Below are 21504 nucleotides of genomic sequence, written 5' to 3' on the forward strand. Positions count from 1 at the left end.
CAACAACCTGGACGGCCGACTCCTGGTGGCTTGCTTGCTGCATTCGCCGACCGCGTAGACTACAGCAACCAATGGTTATTCACATGTCCTGAAGGATTCTCATCAGCAGCTTGACCCATCCTAGTTGTTGCCATTCTGTCAGGATCGTAACATACCCGTCCATAATCGACAACCTGAACTGAGGGATTGTCGCACGCCTACTCCTAGACGGCTACTCCCTCTCTCGGGTAAGGAACGACGTGCACAGATCGCAACCTCTAATTGCACCTCCTCATTTCCAACGCTACCATGGGACCCCATGTACCTTGCCAGCTCCGGTTGGCGCTACACCTACCTCTTTGGTACCTAGCTTGTTTTGTTCAGGCGCAGAAACCGGTGCTACCGTCATTTAGACCGAGGGGCAACATCATCCGTGCTACACTCTCTACTGAAACATGATCTCCTTGCAGTAATCTGCCACTACGTATGTTGGACGGAACCCAAAGAAGGAGCACTGTATCTACGAAATATGACATAATCCCCTTGAGATAGGCGTGGCCTACCTTTTCTACAGGTGGAGATTTGTCCCTCCTCCATGGACCTCCGCTTTTACCCCCACATGTGGGATAGGCTGGGATTTTCATGTACGGGGAATATCGGCCGTGCGGGGATGGAAGCACAAGCTCGCTGGATGGACGGAAGTAGGTTTCCCAATCTTGATCGGTCCCGACACATGCTCCCTTCCTTTCCTTGTAAGACTGGCATACAGGGGAAAAGTCGGAAGCGCCCATGGTGCCGAAGGATTCGATAGGATCATTCCGTCCTAAGGTGATAAATATGCCTCCGATGTTTGTATGATCGAGCGGTTGTGATGGATCCGGGCTTTGTTATCTTTTCCGACTTGTGAAAGGCTGCTGTGATATGGACGCGTTCTTGTATGTGCGCTAGGTGGTGTCACGCTTTTTTTTTTTGCTGTGGAGTTGAAAAAAACCCCTGGGAAGCCGAGTATTCCGAAACATAAAAAAAAGTTGAATTTGTTCATATTTTCCATTTCATTTCGAGACGGACGCCAGATCTGAGTGGCCTCCCTCATGATAAGAAAAATTGGTCAAGTCCTGGACCTGTACATCGATACATTCCCATTCTTCTCTCATGCTATGGTATACTTCACGTGATCCCATGCTTTGTTGAACCGGACGTCTTCGATGCCTTTTCTTTTTCCCTTTTGCCTCATCTAAGACCCTGCGCGCTCAAACGACAAAACGCCCCAAATTACCCCGTTTAGAAACCTGCAGACCCGTCAGCATTGCGAACCATGAACCCAGCCAATGTAGGAATATGTAAAAATAAGAATGATAATGGTAGGACATACGCAGAGGAGTGAAGAACCAACGGTTCTTTCCGCTGGTGTAGCGGTCCTCAAGGGCCTTCTTGACGTTCTTCTTGGCGTCCTCGCGGGTGGAAACCTCCTTGAAGGTCTCGGTGGAGACGGCACCCTTAAGACCCTCGAGCTCAAGAGTGTAGCGGGTGGGCATCAAGTGGTTGTAGTTGACGACCTTGATGAAGGGCTTGATGCGGCTGCGCTTCTCGACGGTCTTCTTACCCATGCGGCGGGTGACCTTGAGGGGGTAGCGCTCGATACCGGCGACGATGGCGTAAGGGAAGGGGTGCGCCTTGGAGCCAGTGTCGTTAGGCTGGACAATGACAACCTGTGATATCGCGAAAAGAAACCCTCGTCAGCACATATAATCCTTGCAACATTCCGTTCGCTTTCTTGTTTCCTCCATGATAGTTTCGCCCGTAAATCCTCGTTTCCGATCGATTGTTTTTTTTATTCGCATGCGAATCGAAAATTCATATCTTTCAAGTCGGCAAAATTCCATCCAATCCACCTCGGGGTATATATATATGTATCTCCTCGCCAGAAAATGAAGCAATCGGTTGTCGTACCTTCTTACCGGCGTAACGGCCACGGGTGATGATGGCCACACGGCCCACTTTCATGACTATCATAACATCCTGTCAGTTTGGATTCGAAGACGAGAAAAATCAAAGGGTCGAGAATGATGCAGCATTTCACTAACACTTCATTGTGAAAGTCCCGGTGAGCGGCAGGTCGATGGGGTGGTTGTCGATGTGCTTCGGTCGAGTAAGTGAGGTTCTCCGCGTTCGACGTTCTATTTTTCTGAGCGAAGAGGGCTCAGGGCTTTGTGCGCCAAAATCTCATTGGTCATCTTACCGACAGAAGGCTACTAGCCGTTCTGGGAAGGTTTCTCCAAGGGGACTAGTGCCCGAGATGTCGGGGAGGTCGGACAAACTCACCGCCTCGATCGGGTCTTGGCTCTTTGTTTACCGGACAACCAAAGGACCGTCGGTTGCTATGACGGGAGCTTCGATGTGTACGCTGCACATTGGATCGGGCTTCCGTTGATGCCCCATGAGCTACCGTTCCTTTCAGCCAGGGACTCCACTTGGATATTTGACTTGTCTCTTATATTGACTGTTCAACCTCTGGAGCCCGCTCGTGTTCCTTGGTCTCTTGCAACCGTCTCGTCGCATTGTGTTTCGTCGTCCTTGTTTCCGCCTCATCTCTCATAGCAAGCGCATTTGTATCATCATCTCGATTCTAGATTATTTTCCCTGTTCCTGTCTATTTGTCGCCTTATTGCCTTTCAATTCCCCCCCTCCTGCGTCTTTTTTAGTTTTTGTTTTGACGATTTGATATGCCCTTTACGACCCCGATTGCTTTGATTTTGACGAACATTCCGCTTGCACATTCCTGATATCCCTCGATCGACTTTGCTTTTCAGTTCCAACATCGACAGACATACCCTGTTTTCTTGCTTTAACGACGATTAAGTTACAAGATGCCTACGCACACGCGAGATGGGTCCCGCGACAGGGAACTGGTCGTTAGACATCAATCGGTGCCCATGTATGTGCAAACTCTATCATTGAGCCCCTCTCTTTAGCTACAATCATAAAGCGCATCAGGCTGACCGTGACTGTGGAAACGAAGGTGGGACAGTTCGGATCCCGAACGGGCACCCCCTCCGCTCCCCATGAATCCCAGTGCTACTAGCCCTGTAACAAGAGGAAATGTCTCCCCAGGCATCCAAGCCGTGGCGGCGAATTTCCAAGAAAAGATGCGCGAAAACGCACCGAGCCCGTATACGACCAACCCAATGCCGCCGAAGTCCCCAGAGAAGTCCCTCATCAAGGGCCAATTTCACAGGCGCATGCAGTCGCTACAGAATACAGATGCTCGCAATGAATTTCTAAATTATCTTGAGAGCCGGTCACCAGAACGGCCTCTCCGCGCGTCGACTTTCGACCAGAGCCCAAAGCAGCATGAGTTAACACCAGTGAAAGCTCCTGGCTCCACAGACTCGCAAGACAATGAACAAGAGCTGCCTAACCTGCAGATTTCAAACCGCTACCTTTCGAGGCCAATTCTGGGCGAAAGCACCCCTCCGTCGGCGACAATGTTAGCTTTGCAGAATATGCAGCTTCCTCCTGAGAGTGCCGAACCATTGAAACCAAAAAGTAACGATGCAGACCCGTTTATTGGGCCTAGGCGCCCTGACAACCACAGCTTCGAATCGTTATCTACCCAGATACTCAGTCTCACCGATATTGCGAGTAACCTTCAGCGCGAGATGGCTCAACTAAGCCGACGAAGTAAAGACAACGCCACAGACCTGGTCAGCCTCAAAGCTGCAACGAATGCCCGAGACGAGGATATTCGCAAGAGCCTCCGTGACTTGTCGTCCAGCCTAGCCGCAAAGTTCCTTGATCCTGATGCTGCCACAAGGTGGGACTTCAGTACTCTCCTGGGTTCTGAAAACGGTATTAACAACAGGGAATCGGATAGTTCTCCGAGCTCGAAGAAAAGCTATTCGGCACCACGAATGTCAAGCCCTAATCCATTTGCCGCAGCAATGGAGCGCGAATTGTGTGGATCTCCTACGCCTATTTCTGATGGTTCCGCCAGCATCGCCTTACTAGAAAAGGTCCTCCGGGAAATGGGGACGAAGGAAGGCCAAGACAAGCTTATAGAATTGGTCGAAGAGATAAAAGCCAGACCCGTCTCCGAAACCCACGAAGTATCAAATGACGAGACGATCACACGGATGCTTGAAGAGATTCTCGAGCACGTGAAGGATGACCCGGGAAACAAGGCTTTGGTACGCTCTCACGCTTTTACCGGCGCCGACAGTGTCCCTCCGCAGGGAGACTCGGACGGTTCCGGAACAAGGTCGCTGGACGACGAACATGCATACTCGCCAGATATGGAAACCCACAACATCCGCCCCACGGAACGCTCTCTGGTGCCCGCCAATTCCGAAATGGCAGACGAGATGCTAGCAATCATGAAAAGAGTGAAGACTAGTGTCATTGAAGGAGGTGGTATGACGAACGAAGTCAAAGCCCTTGTGCGGGAACTACGAGGAGAGGTTCTCGGAATGGGGAGGAATCTGGCTCGACAAATCGAAGGCGTTGGGTCTTCCCGCGCTATAGAAGACAGGCCGGATCGGCCCACCCATGAAGAGCTGGCTGGTATCGTCGAAGACAGTCTGCAAGAGCTCAGAGATCAACTTGCCTCGATTATGGATGAGAGTCGACATCATTCATCGTCCATCTCGGAATTCAGAGCCGCCATGGATGGCAATCAACTGTACTCTATCGTCAAGAGGGCTCTGGATGAGCTTGACCTGTCTCAGTTCCGTGCCGAGCCGCACGGTGTCACTATGGAAAAGGAAGAGATCCTGGAGACCGTTCGGGAAGCCTGGGAGACATATAAGCCTGAGATCGAGTTGCAGAATTTCGGACTGGAACGAGACGAAATCCTGGAATGCTTGTCAGAAGGGCTTAAAGAGTATCAGCCGCAGCATGAAGATGCCGTTACGTACGACCAAGTCCTGGCGGCTGTTCAGGCTGGAATGCAGAGTTTCGCGCCACCACCCAGCATCACAAAAGAGGAGATTGTACAGACAATTCACGAATGCCTTGCCAATTTCGAGCCTCCTGTACCTCGGGGCGTGGAGCGCGAACACCTTGATGGCATGCGCGACGAGATCCTAGAAGCCGTCACTCACTCCGTTACGTCGCAGAGTGCACTCACACGAGAGACGCTGGACTCTGGCCTTGGCCGTGATGAAATCCTGAGCGCTCTTTCGGAAGGGCTAGAAGCTCACTTTGGAGCCACCAAAGCAATTGAGCACCCCCACATCACAAAGGACGACGTTGCTAGTGTAATAAATGAAGCATTTGTTGCACAGCAGTCGGTAGTCAGCACCAATGTTCAACCTACTGTTTCCCGCGACGATATCCTCCATGCCATTGCAGAAGGCATGGAGAGCCAAAACTCTATCACGAGAGAGATCGAGCTTAACAGGGATGATCTTATGGAGGCTATCGCGGCTGGTCTGCAAGAGGCCAATGAGGCGAACCAAAGCGTCGGGGAACAGATGCTGGAACGTGTTCAGGAGCAGCTGGATGGCATAAAGGGGGAAATGGGCCAGTATTTCTCTGCCAACGACGAGAGCTCGGAGCAGCTGCTGAACGCCATCAAAGATGGCATTGCTGTCGTGCGACAGGAAGTGGAAGGCTACGCCTCAACTGCAGCTGAAGCTTCCGGGAAGCATGAGATCATGGACACTGTCAAGGAAGGGTTCCGCCTGTTGCAGGCTGACATGGAGAAGACAATCACTGAGACTGCCATGTCTAATGCGCCTCGCGGCAACCCGGATACCCCAGAACTTCTCGACGCCATGGAGAAGGAATTCGAGCATCTACGCCAGACCATGAGCTCCTTGCTGATTCGTAACAACGTAACGAGCGAAAAGGACGAAATCTTGGACGCCATTCGCGACATCTCCGAGCAGCATAAGAGTCCCAAGAGCGATGATGTTCTTGCAGCTATTCGCGAGCTGTCGGAGAAGCACACGGGTACGCCTGGAGACGATATCCTTGCAGCTCTTCGTGAACAGTTGGAAGAGCACAGGAATTCGAGCAACGATACAATCCTTGCCGCGATTGAAGCAGCGTTCGAACAGAAATCCAGCACGCCGAGCGATGAGGTTCTTACTGCCATTCGTGAAATCTCCGAGAAGCAGGAAAAGACGAACAGCGAGGAGATTCTTGCTGCCATCCGTGAAATCTCCGAGAAGCAAAACAGTACGAACAGCGAGGAGATTCTCGCGGCAATTCATGAACTCTCTGAAAAGCAGAACAACATGAACAATGAGGATATTCTTGCGGCAATTCGTGAAATGTCGGAGCAACACAAGGCGGCCAACAATGATGATATGCTTGCTGCCGTGCGCGATCTGTCCGAGCAACACAAGGGAATAGACGGTGATGCAATCCTTGGAGCAATCCGCGAAATCTCAGAGCAGCACAAGCCTACCGGTGTTGACGACATTACGAATATCATCAAGCAAGAATTCGAGGAACTCCGTCATTCTATGAGCATGACCCTGGTCCGTGCGGAACCTGCGGAACCCAAGACCGATAAGGATGAGATTATTGCTGCGCTGCAAGAAAGATTCGACACCTTCAAGGGGGAGCAAACTCAGCCCAGAGAGGCTGGCGAAAGCGACAACTTCACTAATGGTGAAGTGATCGAGGCCTTGAACGATGGCGTTGGCACCATTCGGGAAGACCTCGCAAAACTCATGGAGAAGAACATTGAGTTCGACTATTCTGAGCTCCTGGATGAGCTGAAGTCAGGAATTGGCAGTCTGAAGGCAGATGTGGAGATGCTGAGGCAAGCTCAGAAAGAGAGCGAAGAAGTCGAAACGACTCGTGGAGGTGAACTGATGCTTGCGAGTGACACTCCCCCTGCTGATTCTACCAACACCAATGACATCGAAGGTCTCAAAGCCCTTATCACTCAACTTCAGGATAAAGTCGAAGCAATTGAGTCTGTGCCCCGGGCTGCAGAGGCTCCTGAAGACATGCTGAAGAAAGAGCACCTCGATGAAGTCCTCCTTGGACTACACGAACTTCAGAGCTCGGTAACAGGCATCGTTGCTCGTGATCAGCCCGCAGATGAGGCGACAGCTAAGAAGGAGGATACCGATGCCATCGAAACCCTATTGCGCAACACAAAGGCACAGCTTGATGAGATGACATTCCCTGCCCCTGACGAGATTGCAAGGGCAGAGCAGCTTTCAAATCTCGAAGGCATCGTCAAGGAAACCAAAGAAGCCATGTCTGAACTACGCACTCGGTTCGAAACGGATGGCCCCACCAAGTCCGAGATTGGTACTTTGGAGACCCTGATGAAGGACATGTGGATCGCCCTTGATGAGTTGAAGGGCAAGGGAACGGAGGAAGAGAATGATGCCGAAAAGCTGGTCAAGGCAGATCTGCAGACTGTGGAAGCCATGATCTTCGATGTAAAGACGCAGGTCGAAGAGCTCAAGCTTCCGGACATCGAGACGTTGCCGACTAAAACCGACATCCAAGATCTTACTGCACTTGTTACCGAGTTCCGCGAGAAGGTCGATGCCGATAACGAGATGACGGGGCAAGCCTTCGATGCTCGAAAGGTTGAGCACGCTGGTCTTGCAGAAAAGATCGAGGAGGCTAGGGCTGTCGTGGAGGGTCTTGGAGACGAACTGAAGAGCAAGTTGGATGGTAGCAATGAGGGGCTCAGTGAGCTCAAGCAGCTACTTGAAGGCCTGGCAGCGTCTGCAGAGAGCTTTACAACGGTTGAGAATGTCAATGAGCTCACCGAGCTAATCAACCGCGAATTTGAGCGCGCCCGGGGCGAACAAGATGCAACAAAACTAGAGAAGGAAGAGCGCGATGCTGCCGCAATGGTCAAGCATGACGAGACCCGAGCCGCCATCATAGTCGAACTGGGCTCCAAGATTGACGAGAAACTCGGTGAAATCGTGGCCAAGTACGACGAGGTCCAGTCATCTATCCAAACTGCCATGGACTCTAAGTTTTCCGAAAGCGCGGAACGTGATAACGCGCATCTTGAGGCTGTTACCGATACCAAAGCTCTGGCGGAAGACATCAGGCTTGTCATTGGGTCCATGGGCAACAGCGTTAACGAGGCTTGTGAGCGTATGTGCACGGATGCGCAAACCTTCTTTGAGAAGGTCGATGTATCCTACAATAAGATGGAAGAGATGCACAACGAGGTCAAGACCCAACAGGAGCAGGCTCGTTCGGATCTCGAGCGTGCAGCTGCTGCAACTGATCGTGTCGAAAGCAAGCTACACGAGTTCCATCCTCAGGTGCTGGAGTCTATTCAAGAGATCCTTTCCATCGTCGGACAACACTACGATCACTCCCAGAAATCGGCGCAGGACCTCAAGATGGACCTTTCTACGATCCCCTCTGCGATTACTCCTTTACTCGCTTTGCCGCCGCCTGAGCCCGAGAAATATGACGATACTCAGGTTCAGGAAAAGCTCAATGACCTCCTTGATCGTGCTAAAAGCAGTCAAGTCCAAGAGACGCTGAATACTCTTGTCGAACGCGTTACGAATGATCAAGTACATCAGAAGCTTGATGAACTTCTGACCCATACTACGAGTACTAATGGCCAGGTCTATGAGAAATTGAGCGAGCTTCTGGACCATGCCACGAGCTCTACTGGACCGGTGCATGATAAGCTTGATGTTCTCATTGACCATGCCACCAATAATGATCAGTCAGTTACGCAGATGATGAAGTTGGACGAGATGCACAAAGATATCATGGACACGTCCCGCCGGATGAATGAGATGTTTGCCGCCCAGACCGCCATGGTGGCTGAAGATAACGAGCGAAGACGTAAGGAGGCCGAAGAAGCAGCGATTGCATTGGAGAGGCGCAACGCCCAGCGCGAGCAGGTGGAGGCAGAAATCTTGACCCTTAAGGAGGAGAAAGATTCTCTGTTGCATATCATTCAGAGCTTGAAATCCGAGAAGGATGACCTTGCCAAGCAAACCACTAAGCTCAGCAAGGAAGTTGCTGGCTTGGAAATGGCACTCGAGCTCCGGCATGAAGAAATGCAAGTAATGGAAGATCGTGCGGACCATCTAGAGAAACGAATTCTGGAAGGTGTTCTCGACCACGCTCGCAGCGTTCTCTTGAGCCGGCCCAATGGCATGAAGAAGGCGCGCGGATCTCGCGCCCGAGGGCCCAGTGTTGCCAGCAATGCCAGCACGGCCAAAGATGCCCGTAGCATCCTCGGCAGTAGCGTTGGGCTGGCGCTGCGAAAGCGAGCACCGAACGGGTCGCAGGCTGGATCTGTCACACCCTCTACCACCAGCAAGGAACGACGTATCTTCAGTCTGAGCAATGTTACAGGCAACCGCGGTGCAGGAGACCGGCAGGTGAGTGGCACCAGTGGGTTTGCCAGTCTGAAGCGCAGCCATTCGGTCAGGTCCAACGTCTCCCAGCGCAAGGCATCTTGGGGAGGCCGAAGCTCTATTGCCAATAAAGAAAATGAGGTCTTTCCGGAAGAGGATGGCGAAGAGAGTGATGCAGGCACAGAGCGACGAACCAGCTACACCGGAACATACGCGGACAGCATGATCTATGGTACCAGCAGCCATGTCTCCGCCGATCGGCGGGTAAGTGCCGCTAGCTCCACAGGGCTGCGTTCGGTTGCGGATGAACGGGAGGAGTCCGATGCGGAGGAGGACGCTCAGACGCCCAAGGCAGGTGAGCCGGACGAGGAGGAGTCGGAACTGGATGAGGAGGCCTCGAAAATGGTGGTCTACGGACAGCACAGCGATAGCGGTATTGGGCCCGAGGTCACGAGTGCTGCGGCATGAAGTTCTACGAGCACGAGGACTTTCTCGGCTCTGCTGCATGACCCTGATAATGAAGGGATGAGGGCAAGCAGTGTGATATCGAAGCCCTGCTCTGAAACAAATTATCCGAGCATTTGGCTGAGCTGAGTGCTGTGTGTATAGGAGGATCCTTGGTTTGGGTCATGGATCCGAAAAGGGTTGGATACGGGGTCCTTTCTTTTGTACTTTCCTATGTTTCTTACGACTGTTTATGCATGATGTACCTATGTTTTTACTCAGCGAGGGAAGTTAATGATGAACTTGATGTGCTGATTCGAGGAAAAAAATAAGTAAATTCCTTCTGTAGATGTTCGTAAGTGCCTGTAGATGAATGAAGATCAAAGAAGCAACGAGTCACATGGCCAACGGTCATACACCGCCGCTGAGTCAGCCCCGATTCCCCAACGGATTTACTCTCACGGCGCTTTTGTTGTTTAAAGCCGTTGGCTCCTCGGTCCTTGCTGCATCAACTGTCGCTACTCGCTTCATCCTGGATGCATGCATGCCTGCATTGGTTGCCATCCTTGGCTGGCCCGACGGCGAGAGATAAATAGATCCTCGGTGCTGCCCCTGGCCAGTCCTCATTTCCTACTCCTCTCCTCTCGGTCGGTAAACCCTCCAACGTCTCCGGTCTCCACCATGGCTGGTTTCTAGACCAACTAACCTCACTAGTCTCCGCCCTCCTGCTGCTCCCTCCTCCGTCTTGCTCTCTCGCTCCCCTATCTCCCTTCTGCAAGAGTGAATAATCTTCCGGTTCTCTCATCCTATCTTCTCTCCGCTTGGTCGGAGGAGCGGTCAACCGGCATGTTGGATCCTTTTCCACCCCCGCCAGCATGGCTGCGGGATTTCGTCGAGCCATGGGCGCTTCATTATAACGTTCCTGCTCTGACGGAGCATGCTCACGAGGTCATTATTGCTTTTGTCGGCTACCTCTTTATCCACTTCATCTTGTCCCCCGTTCTTTCTCCGGTGCTGTTTCCCCGTCACTACCCGAAACTCAATCCCCGGACCAAGCTCAACTGGGATGTTCATGTCGTCTCGCTGGTGCAGAGCACCTTTATTAATGGCATGGCCCTCTGGGTCATGTTTGCCGATGAAGACCGGGCTTCTATGAATGCTTCTGAACGTATCTATGGATACACTGGAGCCTGTGGACTGGTGTCCGCCTTCGCTGCCGGATACTTTGTCTACGATCTGATCGTCAGCACTATCTACGTTAAGCTCTTTGGGATCGGAATGCTTTTCCATGGCATTAGCGCCCTGTGGGTGTTTAGTTTCGGATTCGTGAGTTTTGACCTATTTCAGCTTGAACGAGTGTTGAGAGACTAATCATTTGATTCGTGCTACCATCACAGAGACCCTTCGTGAACTTCTACTCCCCCGTCTTCATCCTCTATGAGCTCTCCAGCCCCTTTCTCAATATTCACTGGTTCCTGGACAAGGTCAACATGACCGGCAGCAAGCTCCAGTGGTACAATGGCATGATGCTTCTATTTACCTTCTTCACCTGTCGTCTCCTCTGGGGCACCTACCAGTCCGTCGCCGTCTACCGGGACATGTGGTACGCCTTGAAACAGACCTGGGATGCGACTGCAGTTGCCACTCCCCTCGAACCCGTTGATATTACCTCTCAAGTCTTCCAGGTCCGCGGAGGCAGCGGCAGTGAGATGGCTAAGTACGCCTCCTTCACCTCCGGCGGCGTCCCCACCTGGCTGGTCCTGACTTACGTGATCTCGAACGTGGTCCTCAACTTCTTGAACTACTTCTGGTTCTCGAAGATGGTCGAGACCGTCCTGAAGCGGTTCCGTGGGCCCGCTGAGAAGTCCGGCCCGGCCGGTAAGCCCTCGAAGGAGGAACAAATCAACCTTCTGAAGGAGGATATCACGCAGAAGGTCGTCTTGGAAGCAGCCTCCAAGCTGGAACAAGAGGAGGGTAGCCCTTTCCTCGACGGAGTTACTGAGGAGAAGGTCTCCTCGGCTGTTGACTCGGGGCTGGCCGAGGAATTGAGGAAGAGGAAGGTCCAGTTGTCATCCTAGTTTGCTTCTGTTACCTAGTTCTCACGACCTGCTTCAATGAAGCAGCAGCAGCAACAAACCAAAGACGAACAACATCCCTCGCCATACCATCAGCCCTGCAATGGACAGCCTCATAGCTCGCGAGGACATGTCTCACAGCTGGTTGACGTGAAATTTATCCCCCCTCCACCCTACCACAGCCGACCAGATAGGTCAGCGGGACAGGCTTCCAAACATCAGGAAATATATCTTTATATAACGCGATGTTATGTCATGGGAAAGCTAGTTGATTCGAAATCATGCATTCATGTCTTTCGATAAGGAGTTGATCTGGATAGGAGAATGGGTTTGCTCATTTTATTCTGTTTTGTTTCATTTCCTTGCGCAGTTGCTATCCTGCTTAGATCTCAGTACAGTAACAGAAATATAAAGAAACGAGAAACGGCATTCAATTTTACATACACTCATACATAGTACGACATATGGTCTCACATGACTCACTACTAATTAGTAGCAGTGGCACTTATTCATGGCGATATGTTACTAGAAAAATAACACAGATACTACGGAGTAATAAGGTCTGTATTTCACTCAAAGCAATACATTATTGATGACAAGGGAACTAGAAAATGAAAAGAAACAACCATCCCGAAATCAAAACCAACCAAGTCAAAACACCACGAGAGCGCCCCCATCAAACATATGCCCAACTTAACCGACTAACTAAACTAGTATCGTTCGTAGGTTATTTTCTTCGCTGACCACCACAATTCAAGAACAGGAACATAATACACCACATATAAGCCAGTCACTTCACTAAGTTTAATACCACACCACCACCAACCGAGCAATCCTATCTAGTGACTAGTAGTGAAGAAATCACCTCCCCATCGTCGCCTCCGGCTTAGCAAGCATATACCGCACCGCTTCCCTCGCTACAGTAGTATCCCAAACGCCATCCGCACCACCGCGACGGAACTCAGGCCCACTAGCATCTTCGCCGCCACCACGCGTCGCCTCACCGAGAATAGTCTCCAGGTCTCTGCGCTGGGAGTTGATCCAGCGGCGGACGAAAGTAGCGGGATCTTTGCTGAGAGCCGTGTAGAAGGAGTGACGGGCGCGGGAGTGCGTCAGGGCTTGCACGATGAGGGCGACCTGGTCGTCTAGCGTGGCGATCTGGCGCATCGAGGCCGTGTATTGCGGGTTCTGGGTGAGGGCGAGCATCTTAGAGCGGAGAGGGTCTTCCAGGGCGACTTGGATGTCGTAGACGGTGGGGGTCGGGTCCTTGTGGTAGTCTTCGTCGACACGGATGGTGTAGGGGAGGTGAATGGGGTCGATGGGGCTGGTGTGTGGGCCGATGCTTTCGGGAATTTGGGGGAAGAACATTTGGTCGCGGCCGAAGATCTGTGTGATAGTTGGGTTAGTTTTGGTCTATACGGGGATGGGAAGAGGAGGTACCGATCGTAGACGATGGTCACAGCGGACGAGTCGCTTCTCTTCATCTTCTTGTAGGCCCATGGCGCGGATGTAGTCCCAGATGCCGAGAACGATGCCGCTTCGTGTTTCTTCCTCCACGTCTAGTACTTCTGCTAGCTCTTTGCTTAGCTTGTACCGTTCCGGCGTCTCGTCGCGCACAAGACTGAATGTCACGTTCAGGTTCTCCTGTGACGCACGGGTGAACTGCATCGAGTCGAAGTCCGCGGTGGGTGGTAGAGTGACAGTGTTAGGGGGTAATTGCGGCTTGGTCCAGGTGATTGGCTTGACTTCCTCCGGACTGGCGGTGGAGGATTTATCGAAGTCGACGGTGATGGATTTGAAAAAGTGCGAGAAACGCTGCTTGGAGCGCTTATTAGACGACTTCTTGGTAGTGGCAGTGGCGTTGGGTCCATCTTGCTCCATTGCGTCGCCGTTGTCCGTCTGCTCGGTAGCTTCATCATCACTGTCCTCCGGGGCGGTCGGGTCGGTGTCGTCGTCCAGAAGACGACCCTCGATGCGCACCTTGTACCGTCCGGAGCCGGGGTTGCTTCCGGGGGCGGCACCGTTGGCAGTCTGCCAGGGTTGGTTTTCGACGGTGTTCGAGATCCAAATGCGCATCGTGCGGTACTTCTTGACAGTCTTGCTGATGGAGTCTTGGATATCCAGGCGCTTACGGACAATGGCTGCATCGAGGCGCTTCTCCAGATCTCGAAGGCTCTTGTACTGCTGCACGCCTTCGCCGATGATTACTTCCTCAATGCCGTCGGGGATGTTCTTGTCGGTGGGTTTGCGGCTGCGACGCAGGGCGGCGTCATTGGGAGGCTGCATGTTGCGCTGGGGAGGGATATATTGGGGCGGAACGGCGTGCTGAGGCATGGGAACAGGCATCGCAGCAGCTATACGAGGGGAGAAGGAGTTAGAAGGAAAAGTTCCGCCGGGGGTTTGATTGGGTTAAAGAGTGGAGGCTCACCAGGACCTGGAGGACCGCGACGAGGCGTGGCAGGGGAGCGTTGGGCGGCTTGTGGGGGGAACCCACGGCCGTAGTTGGGTGGGATCGGGGCATTCATGGTTGGTCCGTGATGAGACGGTGAGGCCGCAAGGGAAGATCCGCGAATTGGAGGATGGAGATCCTTGGGGCGATGAGACAGACCGCGCAGGGCCGGAGAGATGGGCGTGTAGTGCTGGGCGGACGAACAGAAGCAAGTCACTTGCTTTGCCTGCCTCTTCGCGATTCTTTTGCCGCGGCCACGCTATTCCTCTTTGGGACGGACCGGGCCAACCACGTTCATCTCACATCTACACTGTCCTGCTACATCTAAACTACTCTGCTTTTATCATTTCTTATAGAAGAACCACTATTTCTCATATATTCATTTGTAGTAATGCTGTTTCATTTCCAAGCCATTAACTCAATAACCCCTGCATCACTTGCCTTTTATTACTCCAGCAGCGATGCTTGATTAGTGTACAACTCTTCCACCACATTGCTCAGCTTCTCGATCGTGTCCAACGCAGCATCGTACGCCTGGTCCCGCTCCGTCTCGTCGTAGACAATCAGGCATCCAGCCCCCTGATCGAGTACGCCGATAATCACCTTGTCCAGGATCATCTGGGAGAGCTTCCGCTCCACCTGCTGCGTGTCCAGCCCAACCATCTTGGCGATGTGGTCCAGCTCGACTCGGCTGAATGGCTCAATAACCTTAATCAGGTTCTGCTCCAACATGGCATCGTACAGTCTGCGGAGGTGGTTGCGGATGAATGTATCACTGCCCAGCTCGAACCGGTAGTCCGAGAGGGCCTTCTCGTACTCCTCCAGGGACCGGTTGGCATGTGCACGAGCCACAGCCTTCATGGCCTCAAGTCGCGGGCTAGCATACTTTTGAGCCTGCTTCGATCCCAGCAAATTCGTCACATCGTCCACCAGGTTCAACATGATCTTGCATAGCAGCATATATTGGAGGGCCGCGGTGGCCTTCTCTCCCTCATCAAGGGAGCTGTACCCTTCCAGAGCCTCGATGAAATAGGAGAATGACGTGTTAAAATCCTTGTCCTCGGCGTGTAGCATACCACTCTGCATATCGAGACCGGCCTGCAGGTTCGGCGGCGTGTAGACGGAGGCGGCCGATGTCCGGGCTGCCGTCAAAGCAGCACGTGCCTTGGCCTGGTTGCCCAATGCATGATACACCCGCGACTCCAGCAGCTGCACCTCAACCAGCATGAGCTTGTCATCCAGGCGCTTGAGCTCGCGGAGGAGGGAGTTGATGAGGGTGAGCGCATCGTAGTAGGTTTGTTTCTGCATGTAGATGGCTACAAGGCGAGTCTGGAGGTTCTGGCGAAGGAAGGACCTCCGCTCTGCGATGGCCCATTCAATGCATGATTGGATGACGGAGACTTGGATATCGAGTGTGTTCGGGATCTCGCTGAACAGGTCCAACAGCTGGCGGACTATCAGAGGACGGGTGGTCAGTAACCCTGGAAGTGATACATTAACTCTGTCAATCCAACATACCCAGTTTAGCTGTCTTTGCCTTGGCAAATGAAGAGAAAGAATCGCGGCTGGTCTTGATGAGTTCGGCAATCTCGTTAGGTTTCTTCTGGTCCCGGTAGAGCTCTCCCAGCAACACCAGGGCATTCTCATAATCGCGCGATGAAGCCTCAGACGAGCCGGTGCCTTGGGCAAGGATTTCCTTGAGAATGCTCTCAGCCTTGGAAGGGTCGCTCTTCACGAGACCCCGGGCTTCGTCTATCCGCCCAGCGGTCGTCGAAGAGGGTGCCATGACTAGATCGGGACTGTGAGAGGCGGCGGAGGAAAACTGGAGGGATTGCGGGTAATTATAAGTCTGCCAACGGAGTGACAGGTAACGCACAGAGCGGGGAGGCTCTAAACACGATGAGAGATGAGATGATGAGGTATAGAGGATGATGGTAGGACAGGAAGCTTACAGGTTTGGCTATCGTCACTGGCGGTTGGAGCTGCAGCTGCCGCCCTCACCGCCCGCGGCTTGGCGAGCCAACCAGAATCGGCGGTACCCGCCCAGTAGAAAAAAGCGCCTGGAAATTTTAGGTCCGGTATAGTTTTAGTTTTCTTCCCTCCAGCTTCCTTTGCAGAGAAAACCCACCGGACGCCATGGTAAGATGATTCAAAGTGCTTTACTATCTTCCGGATAGATACTAATAGATTTCACAGAAAATCAAAGCTCTCTCTCGTCCTACTTCCTCGCAACAGGCTCCGGGAACCGCTGTTGTTCGACAGCCCCGAAACCTCGACCCGGCGCAGCATCCATTCGAGCGGGCTCGTGAATACACCCGTGCTCTCAATGCTACCAAGCTAGAGCGCCTGTTCGCTGCGCCCTTCCTGGGCCAGATGGGCGACGGCCATGTGGACGGTGTGTATACTATGGCCAAGGATCCAGGCTCTTTGGAACGGTTTGCCAGTGGTAGTGGTGATGGCGTGGTCAAGGTGTGGGATTTGACCACCCAGGGAGAGGTTTGGAACACCCAGGCACACGACAACATCGTCAAGGGTGTCTGTTGGACCCCTGATCGGAAATTGCTTTCTTGTGCGAGCGACAAGACCGTCAAGCTTTTCGACCCGTACAACTCGGCACCCGAAACACCACCGCTAGCAACCTACCTGGGTCAGGGCGCTTTCACCTGCATCACGCACCATCGGAACCTGCCCTACTTCGCCGCATCCTCCTCTCAGATTTCTATCTACGATCTCTCCCGTCCTTCCTCTACGCCGTCCCAGACCCTTCACTGGCCCACTAACGTGGATACCATCACCTCTATCGCTTTCAACCAGACTGAGACGTCCATCCTTGGTTCGACCGGCATTGACCGCTCGATTATCATGTACGACCTCCGGACGTCGTCGCCCCTCCATAAAATGGTTCTCCGCCTGGCGTCGAATGCGATTTCGTGGAATCCGATGGAAGCGTTCAACTTTGCCGTTGCCAACGAAGACCATAATGTCTACATGTTCGACATGCGCAAGATGGATCGCGCATTGAACGTGCTCAAGGATCACGTCGCCGCTGTGATGGATGTGGATTTCAGTCCTACTGGCCAGGAACTTGTCACTGCCTCTTACGATCGCACGATCCGCCTGTGGAACAGATCCACGGGTCACTCTCGCGACATCTACCACACCCAGCGTATGCAACGGTATGTATCTACATTCACTTCCCTTCTCCAACAAGGCATAAATGCTGACTTTGTTTTCCAGTGTCTTCTCCGCCAAGTTCACTCCCGACAACAAGTACGTCTTGTCCGGATCCGATGATGGCAATATCCGCCTTTGGCGCGCGAACGCATCCGACCGTAGCGGAGTTAAGAGCGCTCGTCAACGGGCCAAGCTCGAGTACGACCAGGCCTTGATCCAGAGATACTCGCATATGCCGGAAATTCGCAGAATCCGACGCCAGCGTCACGTGCCGAAGCCTATCAAGAAGGCCCGCGAGATCAAGCGCGAGGAGCTCATGGCGATCAAGAGACGCGAGGAGAACGTGCGCAAGCACACCAAGAAGGAGAACCTGCCCAAGAGACAGAGCGAGCGCGAGAAGATGATCCTGGCCAAGGAGCAATAAATGCTCTGCCTGGAACGTCCATCTGGATCGTGCGGAAAGGCTGCTCTCAGAGACCGAGTAAATTGTGTCTCAAGTATATATATATACATTGCATGGACATGATACAGTTGGGGTATATCTTATTGCAGCTGTTGTTCAGCTTCGTCGTCAGTCAGTCCTCTTTCACGTGATCCAACTCAGTCTGCAATTGCTGGCTGGACGAATCAGCCCTGCCGGCTTTGGACGACGCTTGTGCAACTGCGCCGTCAATCCCGCTCAGGTACCGCGCCAACCGCTGCACGCTCGCCGGCAACACCGCATACCAGTTCACCAGCATGGCAAACGCGGGCAACCTTATCACGCCACCCCTGCCGCTGTCGACAGCCGAGACAATAGCCTGCGCGACCTGGACTGGCTCAAGAACGGGCGCAAAGAACCGGTTGGGCGTCTGGACGGATTCAAAGAGCGGTGTTGAGATCTGGCCCGGCTCCACTAAGACCATCTTCACTTTCGCATCGTCCCCGGATTGGCGAAGTTCGGCCTCAAGCGAGCGATGCAAAGCGCTCAACCCAGCCTTACTAGCCGAGTAATCCGCCAAGCCAGCCGCACATAGCTGCCCGAGCACCGAACTTACCGTAACGATGGTGCCGCCGTCCGGAGCCGTCAGCATATAAGGCAAAAATACCTGATAGGCATGAACGGCAGCGAGTAAATTGGTGGAGATGGTTTTCTGGAAAGCCTCGGGAGAGAGCTGTTGCAGGGGCAGACCGTTGATTCTTGCAGCTGCGCAATGGATCAATATGGTAGGAGTACCCAACTATCCGATAAAGTAGTTAGTTAGCCATCATCATCAGCATCATCAATACATCGATATCCTTTGTTCCCCCTTGTATGTATACAGGATGTAGGAAATAGAGTAAAAGAGAAAAAACATACCTCCCTCCTTACCCTCTCCACAACCCCCTCCAGCACCCCCCTATGCGAAACATCACAAACATAACTTGCCCCCAACCCCATCTCCTCAACCTCCTCATCCGATATGCCGCGAATATCTAAAACCGCCACCGTGGCTCCCCTGAGCGCATATATCCTCGCAATCAGTAATCCCAACCCGCTTGCACCGCCCGTCACGACTACTACTTCATTCGAGAGATCGACATTGCGCGGAGCTCCTCCGTAGGCTAGTTGCTGGTTTATTGTAGCGAGGATGTAGATGAGGGTGAGGAGGGCGGCGTAGGCGATGGCGATGAGGAAGGGTGGGGAGGTGTACGGGGTTGCTTGGGCACGAAGACAGAGGAGGAGGATGTAGGATGGGATGGGGTGGAGGATGGTGCGGGTGAGGGTTGTGAGGAGGAGGTCGATGGTTAATGGTGGGTTGTTGTTGTTGTTGGTGGTGGTGGTGGGGGGTTGGAGGGGGGTAGTATGGATGAGTTTGGGAGTTGTTGAGGTGGTCATTGTTGTTGTAGGGTGTTAGGGATGTTGGTTTGAGAGGGTAGGTGTGCTTGGGGGCATGGTTTGGGGTGGTGTATGTTGTGTATATTAGTGGTTGTTGTGGTTGTGGTGGTGAGTGGTGTTTTGCGGAGGCTGCTTCTGTGACGGTCTGGGATCTGTGATTGGTTGGTTGGTACGTGTCGGCGCTTAGATAGGGGGTGGATGAATGATTACTTGCAGGGGAGGGGAACTTACTGAGTGTGATTGTGGATGAGGATTGACTGTGGACTTATACTATATCGTAGAGGAATTCTGACAGTCGGAGCTTGGAGTGAGGAGAAGAAGCTCCGGCCAGATGATTGCGATGTGGGGCTACTGATGAGATCAATTGGTGGTCAATTGGATAAAATGTGCAGAAGATGTCCATGATTTATTTGACTCGATACTCTCTACCTCAATTTGAATAATTGGGGATTGAAAGGTTCAGGTATAGTAGTAGTAATACTAGTATGTTCACATTGCCATCGACTGTGACTTGAGAGCCGGTGGGTGTCTCATGGTCGGAAATACATATCTACAAGTGCGGCGAGTTCCGCGATACAGCCAACACTGCTAAACAGAAACACCACAATCAACTTTCTATCACTCACAACATTTAACACAATATATTATAATATACCAAAATGCCTCCGCCTGCTCTTACACCAGTCAAACTCATCCAGAATGTCCGCCTCCCCGGCAAAGATGCAACCTGGAACATTGCCGTCTCGCGCCCCCACGGCTCTCCCCACAGCATCATCACAGACATCACCCCGCACCCCAATGCTGATTTAGAGCAGACCGCACCACTCGCCCTCCCAGCTCTAACACACCCACACATCCATCTGGATAAAGCATTCATCCACAACTCCCCCGAATATGCACATCTTCTTCCCTCCACCGGCTCTTTCGCCGAAGCGCTATCCTTTACCACCCAAGCGAAGCAGCAATTTACGCGGGAGGATCTCCTGAGACGAGGGGAATGGCTGATTGCCGGTTCTGTCTCCGCAGGGGTAACGGCGATGAGGGCATTCGTGGAGGTGGACCATACTGTAAACTTAACCTGCCTTGAAGCTGGAATCGCTCTCAAGGATGAGTGGAAAGAGGCATGCGCAGTGCAAATAGTGTCCTTTGCGCAGGACCCAATATTTTCGGGCGAGCACGGGGATGATAACCGTCAGCTCATGGAAGAAGCGGTGCGGCTGCCGCAGGTGGATGTCATTGGGACAACCCCGTACGTGGAGTCGTCGGTTGATGCCTCAAAACAAAATATTACATGGGCGATCGAGCGTGCCTTAGAGTGCGGAAAGCATGTCGACTTCCATCTCGACTATAACCTCGATACCGGCAAGGAAGCACTGGTATGGTTTGTTCTGCGCACGCTGAAGGAGAAGGGGTGGACATCGCAGTCAACGGATAAGCGGATCATGCTGGGGCACTGCACGCGACTGACGCTGTTCGGCGATGAAGAATGGAGGCTTCTTGCACAAGAGATCCGAGACAATGACCTTCCAATTAGCTTTGTTGGGCTACCCACGAGCGACATGTATATGGCCTCTCCACCATGCTCGAAGAGCCATGATCGACCACGGGGTACATTGCAGGTTTTGGAGATGACAAACAAACATGGTCTGGACACAGTGATTGGAATCAACAATGTGGGTAACGCATTCACGCCCTGGGGCTCTGAAGACCCCCTGTCATTGGCGTGTCTGGGAGTGGGCATCTATCAAGCTGGCACTAAGGCAAATGCCGAGTTATTGTATCAATGCGTGTCAACCAGAGCTCGTGCAGCAATCGGACTATCGCCACCGCAGACTAGCCTTTCTTTGAATCCGGGAAGTCGTGCAGATATCTTGCTGTTCTATGACGTGGACGACACCGGTTGTAACGTGTCGAAGCCGCGACATGGTGTTGCAGGCATAGTCTGGGACCCGCCAACGAAGGCTTGCAGGGAGCTCGTAGTTGGTGGTCAACTCAAGGCTTCTCCATGCTCATTGTGTCCGAAATCTGCGTTTTGCTTTGCGTAGCGACGGGTTGTGGGGAGGCGTCATCTTCGGCGTATTGACGGTTGCACAGCAGATAGTGTATTGTATTGCCAAACCAACGCTTCACATGCTTCTATAATATGAGATCTATAGTTCGCTAGACCACGTAAGTGATGAAGACGGTCTAAAGAATCTATGATGT

The 21504-nt window shown here is 52.6% G+C and overlaps 7 protein-coding genes across 7 annotated transcripts; 4 read left to right on the forward strand and 3 right to left on the reverse strand.

Annotated features, from left to right (window-relative positions):
• Positions 1 to 1260: 1260 nt before the first annotated feature.
• ASPBRDRAFT_31532 (60S ribosomal protein eL27) lies at positions 1261 to 1983 on the reverse strand (the record flags this gene model as incomplete). The annotated part of the gene is made up of 3 exons (XM_067622909.1): positions 1261 to 1268; positions 1352 to 1688; positions 1930 to 1983. The coding sequence occupies 3 exons, from the start codon at positions 1981 to 1983 to the stop codon at positions 1261 to 1263; spliced, it is 399 nt and encodes a 132-aa protein (XP_067477893.1).
• Positions 1984 to 2655: 672 nt separating this feature from the next.
• ASPBRDRAFT_677717 (uncharacterized protein) lies at positions 2656 to 9767 on the forward strand (the record flags this gene model as incomplete). Its single annotated transcript, XM_067628946.1, has 2 exons — positions 2656 to 2914; positions 2999 to 9767. Exons 1-2 carry the CDS (start codon positions 2847 to 2849, stop codon positions 9765 to 9767), a joined length of 6837 nt encoding a protein of 2278 aa, XP_067477894.1. The 5' UTR covers positions 2656 to 2846.
• An 822-nt stretch (positions 9768 to 10589) lies between these two features.
• ASPBRDRAFT_197344 (TLC domain-containing protein) lies at positions 10590 to 11821 on the forward strand (the record flags this gene model as incomplete). The annotated part of the gene is made up of 2 exons (XM_067621085.1): positions 10590 to 11069; positions 11141 to 11821. 2 exons carry the CDS (start codon positions 10590 to 10592, stop codon positions 11819 to 11821), a joined length of 1161 nt encoding a protein of 386 aa, XP_067477895.1.
• A 571-nt stretch (positions 11822 to 12392) lies between these two features.
• On the reverse strand, positions 12393 to 16053 carry ASPBRDRAFT_155725 (uncharacterized protein; the record flags this gene model as incomplete). The annotated part of the gene is made up of 5 exons (XM_067619391.1): positions 12393 to 13204; positions 13259 to 14172; positions 14247 to 14497; positions 14719 to 15721; positions 15786 to 16053. The coding sequence occupies 5 exons, from the start codon at positions 16051 to 16053 to the stop codon at positions 12680 to 12682; spliced, it is 2961 nt and encodes a 986-aa protein (XP_067477896.1). The 3' UTR covers positions 12393 to 12679.
• Positions 16054 to 16403: 350 nt separating this feature from the next.
• On the forward strand, positions 16404 to 17865 carry ASPBRDRAFT_31537 (rRNA-processing protein SOF1; the record flags this gene model as incomplete). Its single annotated transcript, XM_067622910.1, has 3 exons — positions 16404 to 16406; positions 16464 to 17443; positions 17505 to 17865. The coding sequence occupies 3 exons, from the start codon at positions 16404 to 16406 to the stop codon at positions 17863 to 17865; spliced, it is 1344 nt and encodes a 447-aa protein (XP_067477897.1).
• On the reverse strand, positions 17789 to 19668 carry ASPBRDRAFT_629767 (uncharacterized protein). Its single transcript, XM_067628399.1, has 3 exons — positions 19531 to 19668; positions 18781 to 19451; positions 17789 to 18661 (listed from the first exon to the last, which is right to left on the reverse strand). Exons 2-3 carry the CDS (start codon positions 19297 to 19299, stop codon positions 18017 to 18019), a joined length of 1164 nt encoding a protein of 387 aa, XP_067477898.1. The 5' UTR covers positions 19300 to 19451; positions 19531 to 19668; the 3' UTR covers positions 17789 to 18016.
• Positions 19669 to 19958: 290 nt separating this feature from the next.
• Positions 19959 to 21344, forward strand: ASPBRDRAFT_128398 (putative zinc metallopeptidase; the record flags this gene model as incomplete). The annotated part of the gene is made up of 1 exon (XM_067618055.1): positions 19959 to 21344. The coding sequence occupies one exon, from the start codon at positions 19959 to 19961 to the stop codon at positions 21342 to 21344; it is 1386 nt and encodes a 461-aa protein (XP_067477899.1).
• Between the last annotated feature and the right edge of the window lie 160 nt (positions 21345 to 21504).

Source organism: Aspergillus brasiliensis (assembly GCF_001889945.1).
Source record: "Aspergillus brasiliensis CBS 101740 unplaced genomic scaffold ASPBRscaffold_8, whole genome shotgun sequence".
Classification (NCBI taxonomy): Eukaryota; Fungi; Ascomycota; class Eurotiomycetes; order Eurotiales; family Aspergillaceae; genus Aspergillus; species Aspergillus brasiliensis.

Bases quoted from the DNA above. Each gene is read 5' to 3' on its own strand.
- ASPBRDRAFT_629767 (XM_067628399.1), bottom strand. From the start codon at position 19,299: ATGACCACCTCAACAACTCCCAAACTCATCCATACTACCCCCCTCCAA. The intron at 18,662-18,780 runs GTATGTTTTTTC...TTTATCGGATAG, and splicing joins TGGAGAGGGTAAGGAGGGAG to TTGGGTACTCCTACCATATT.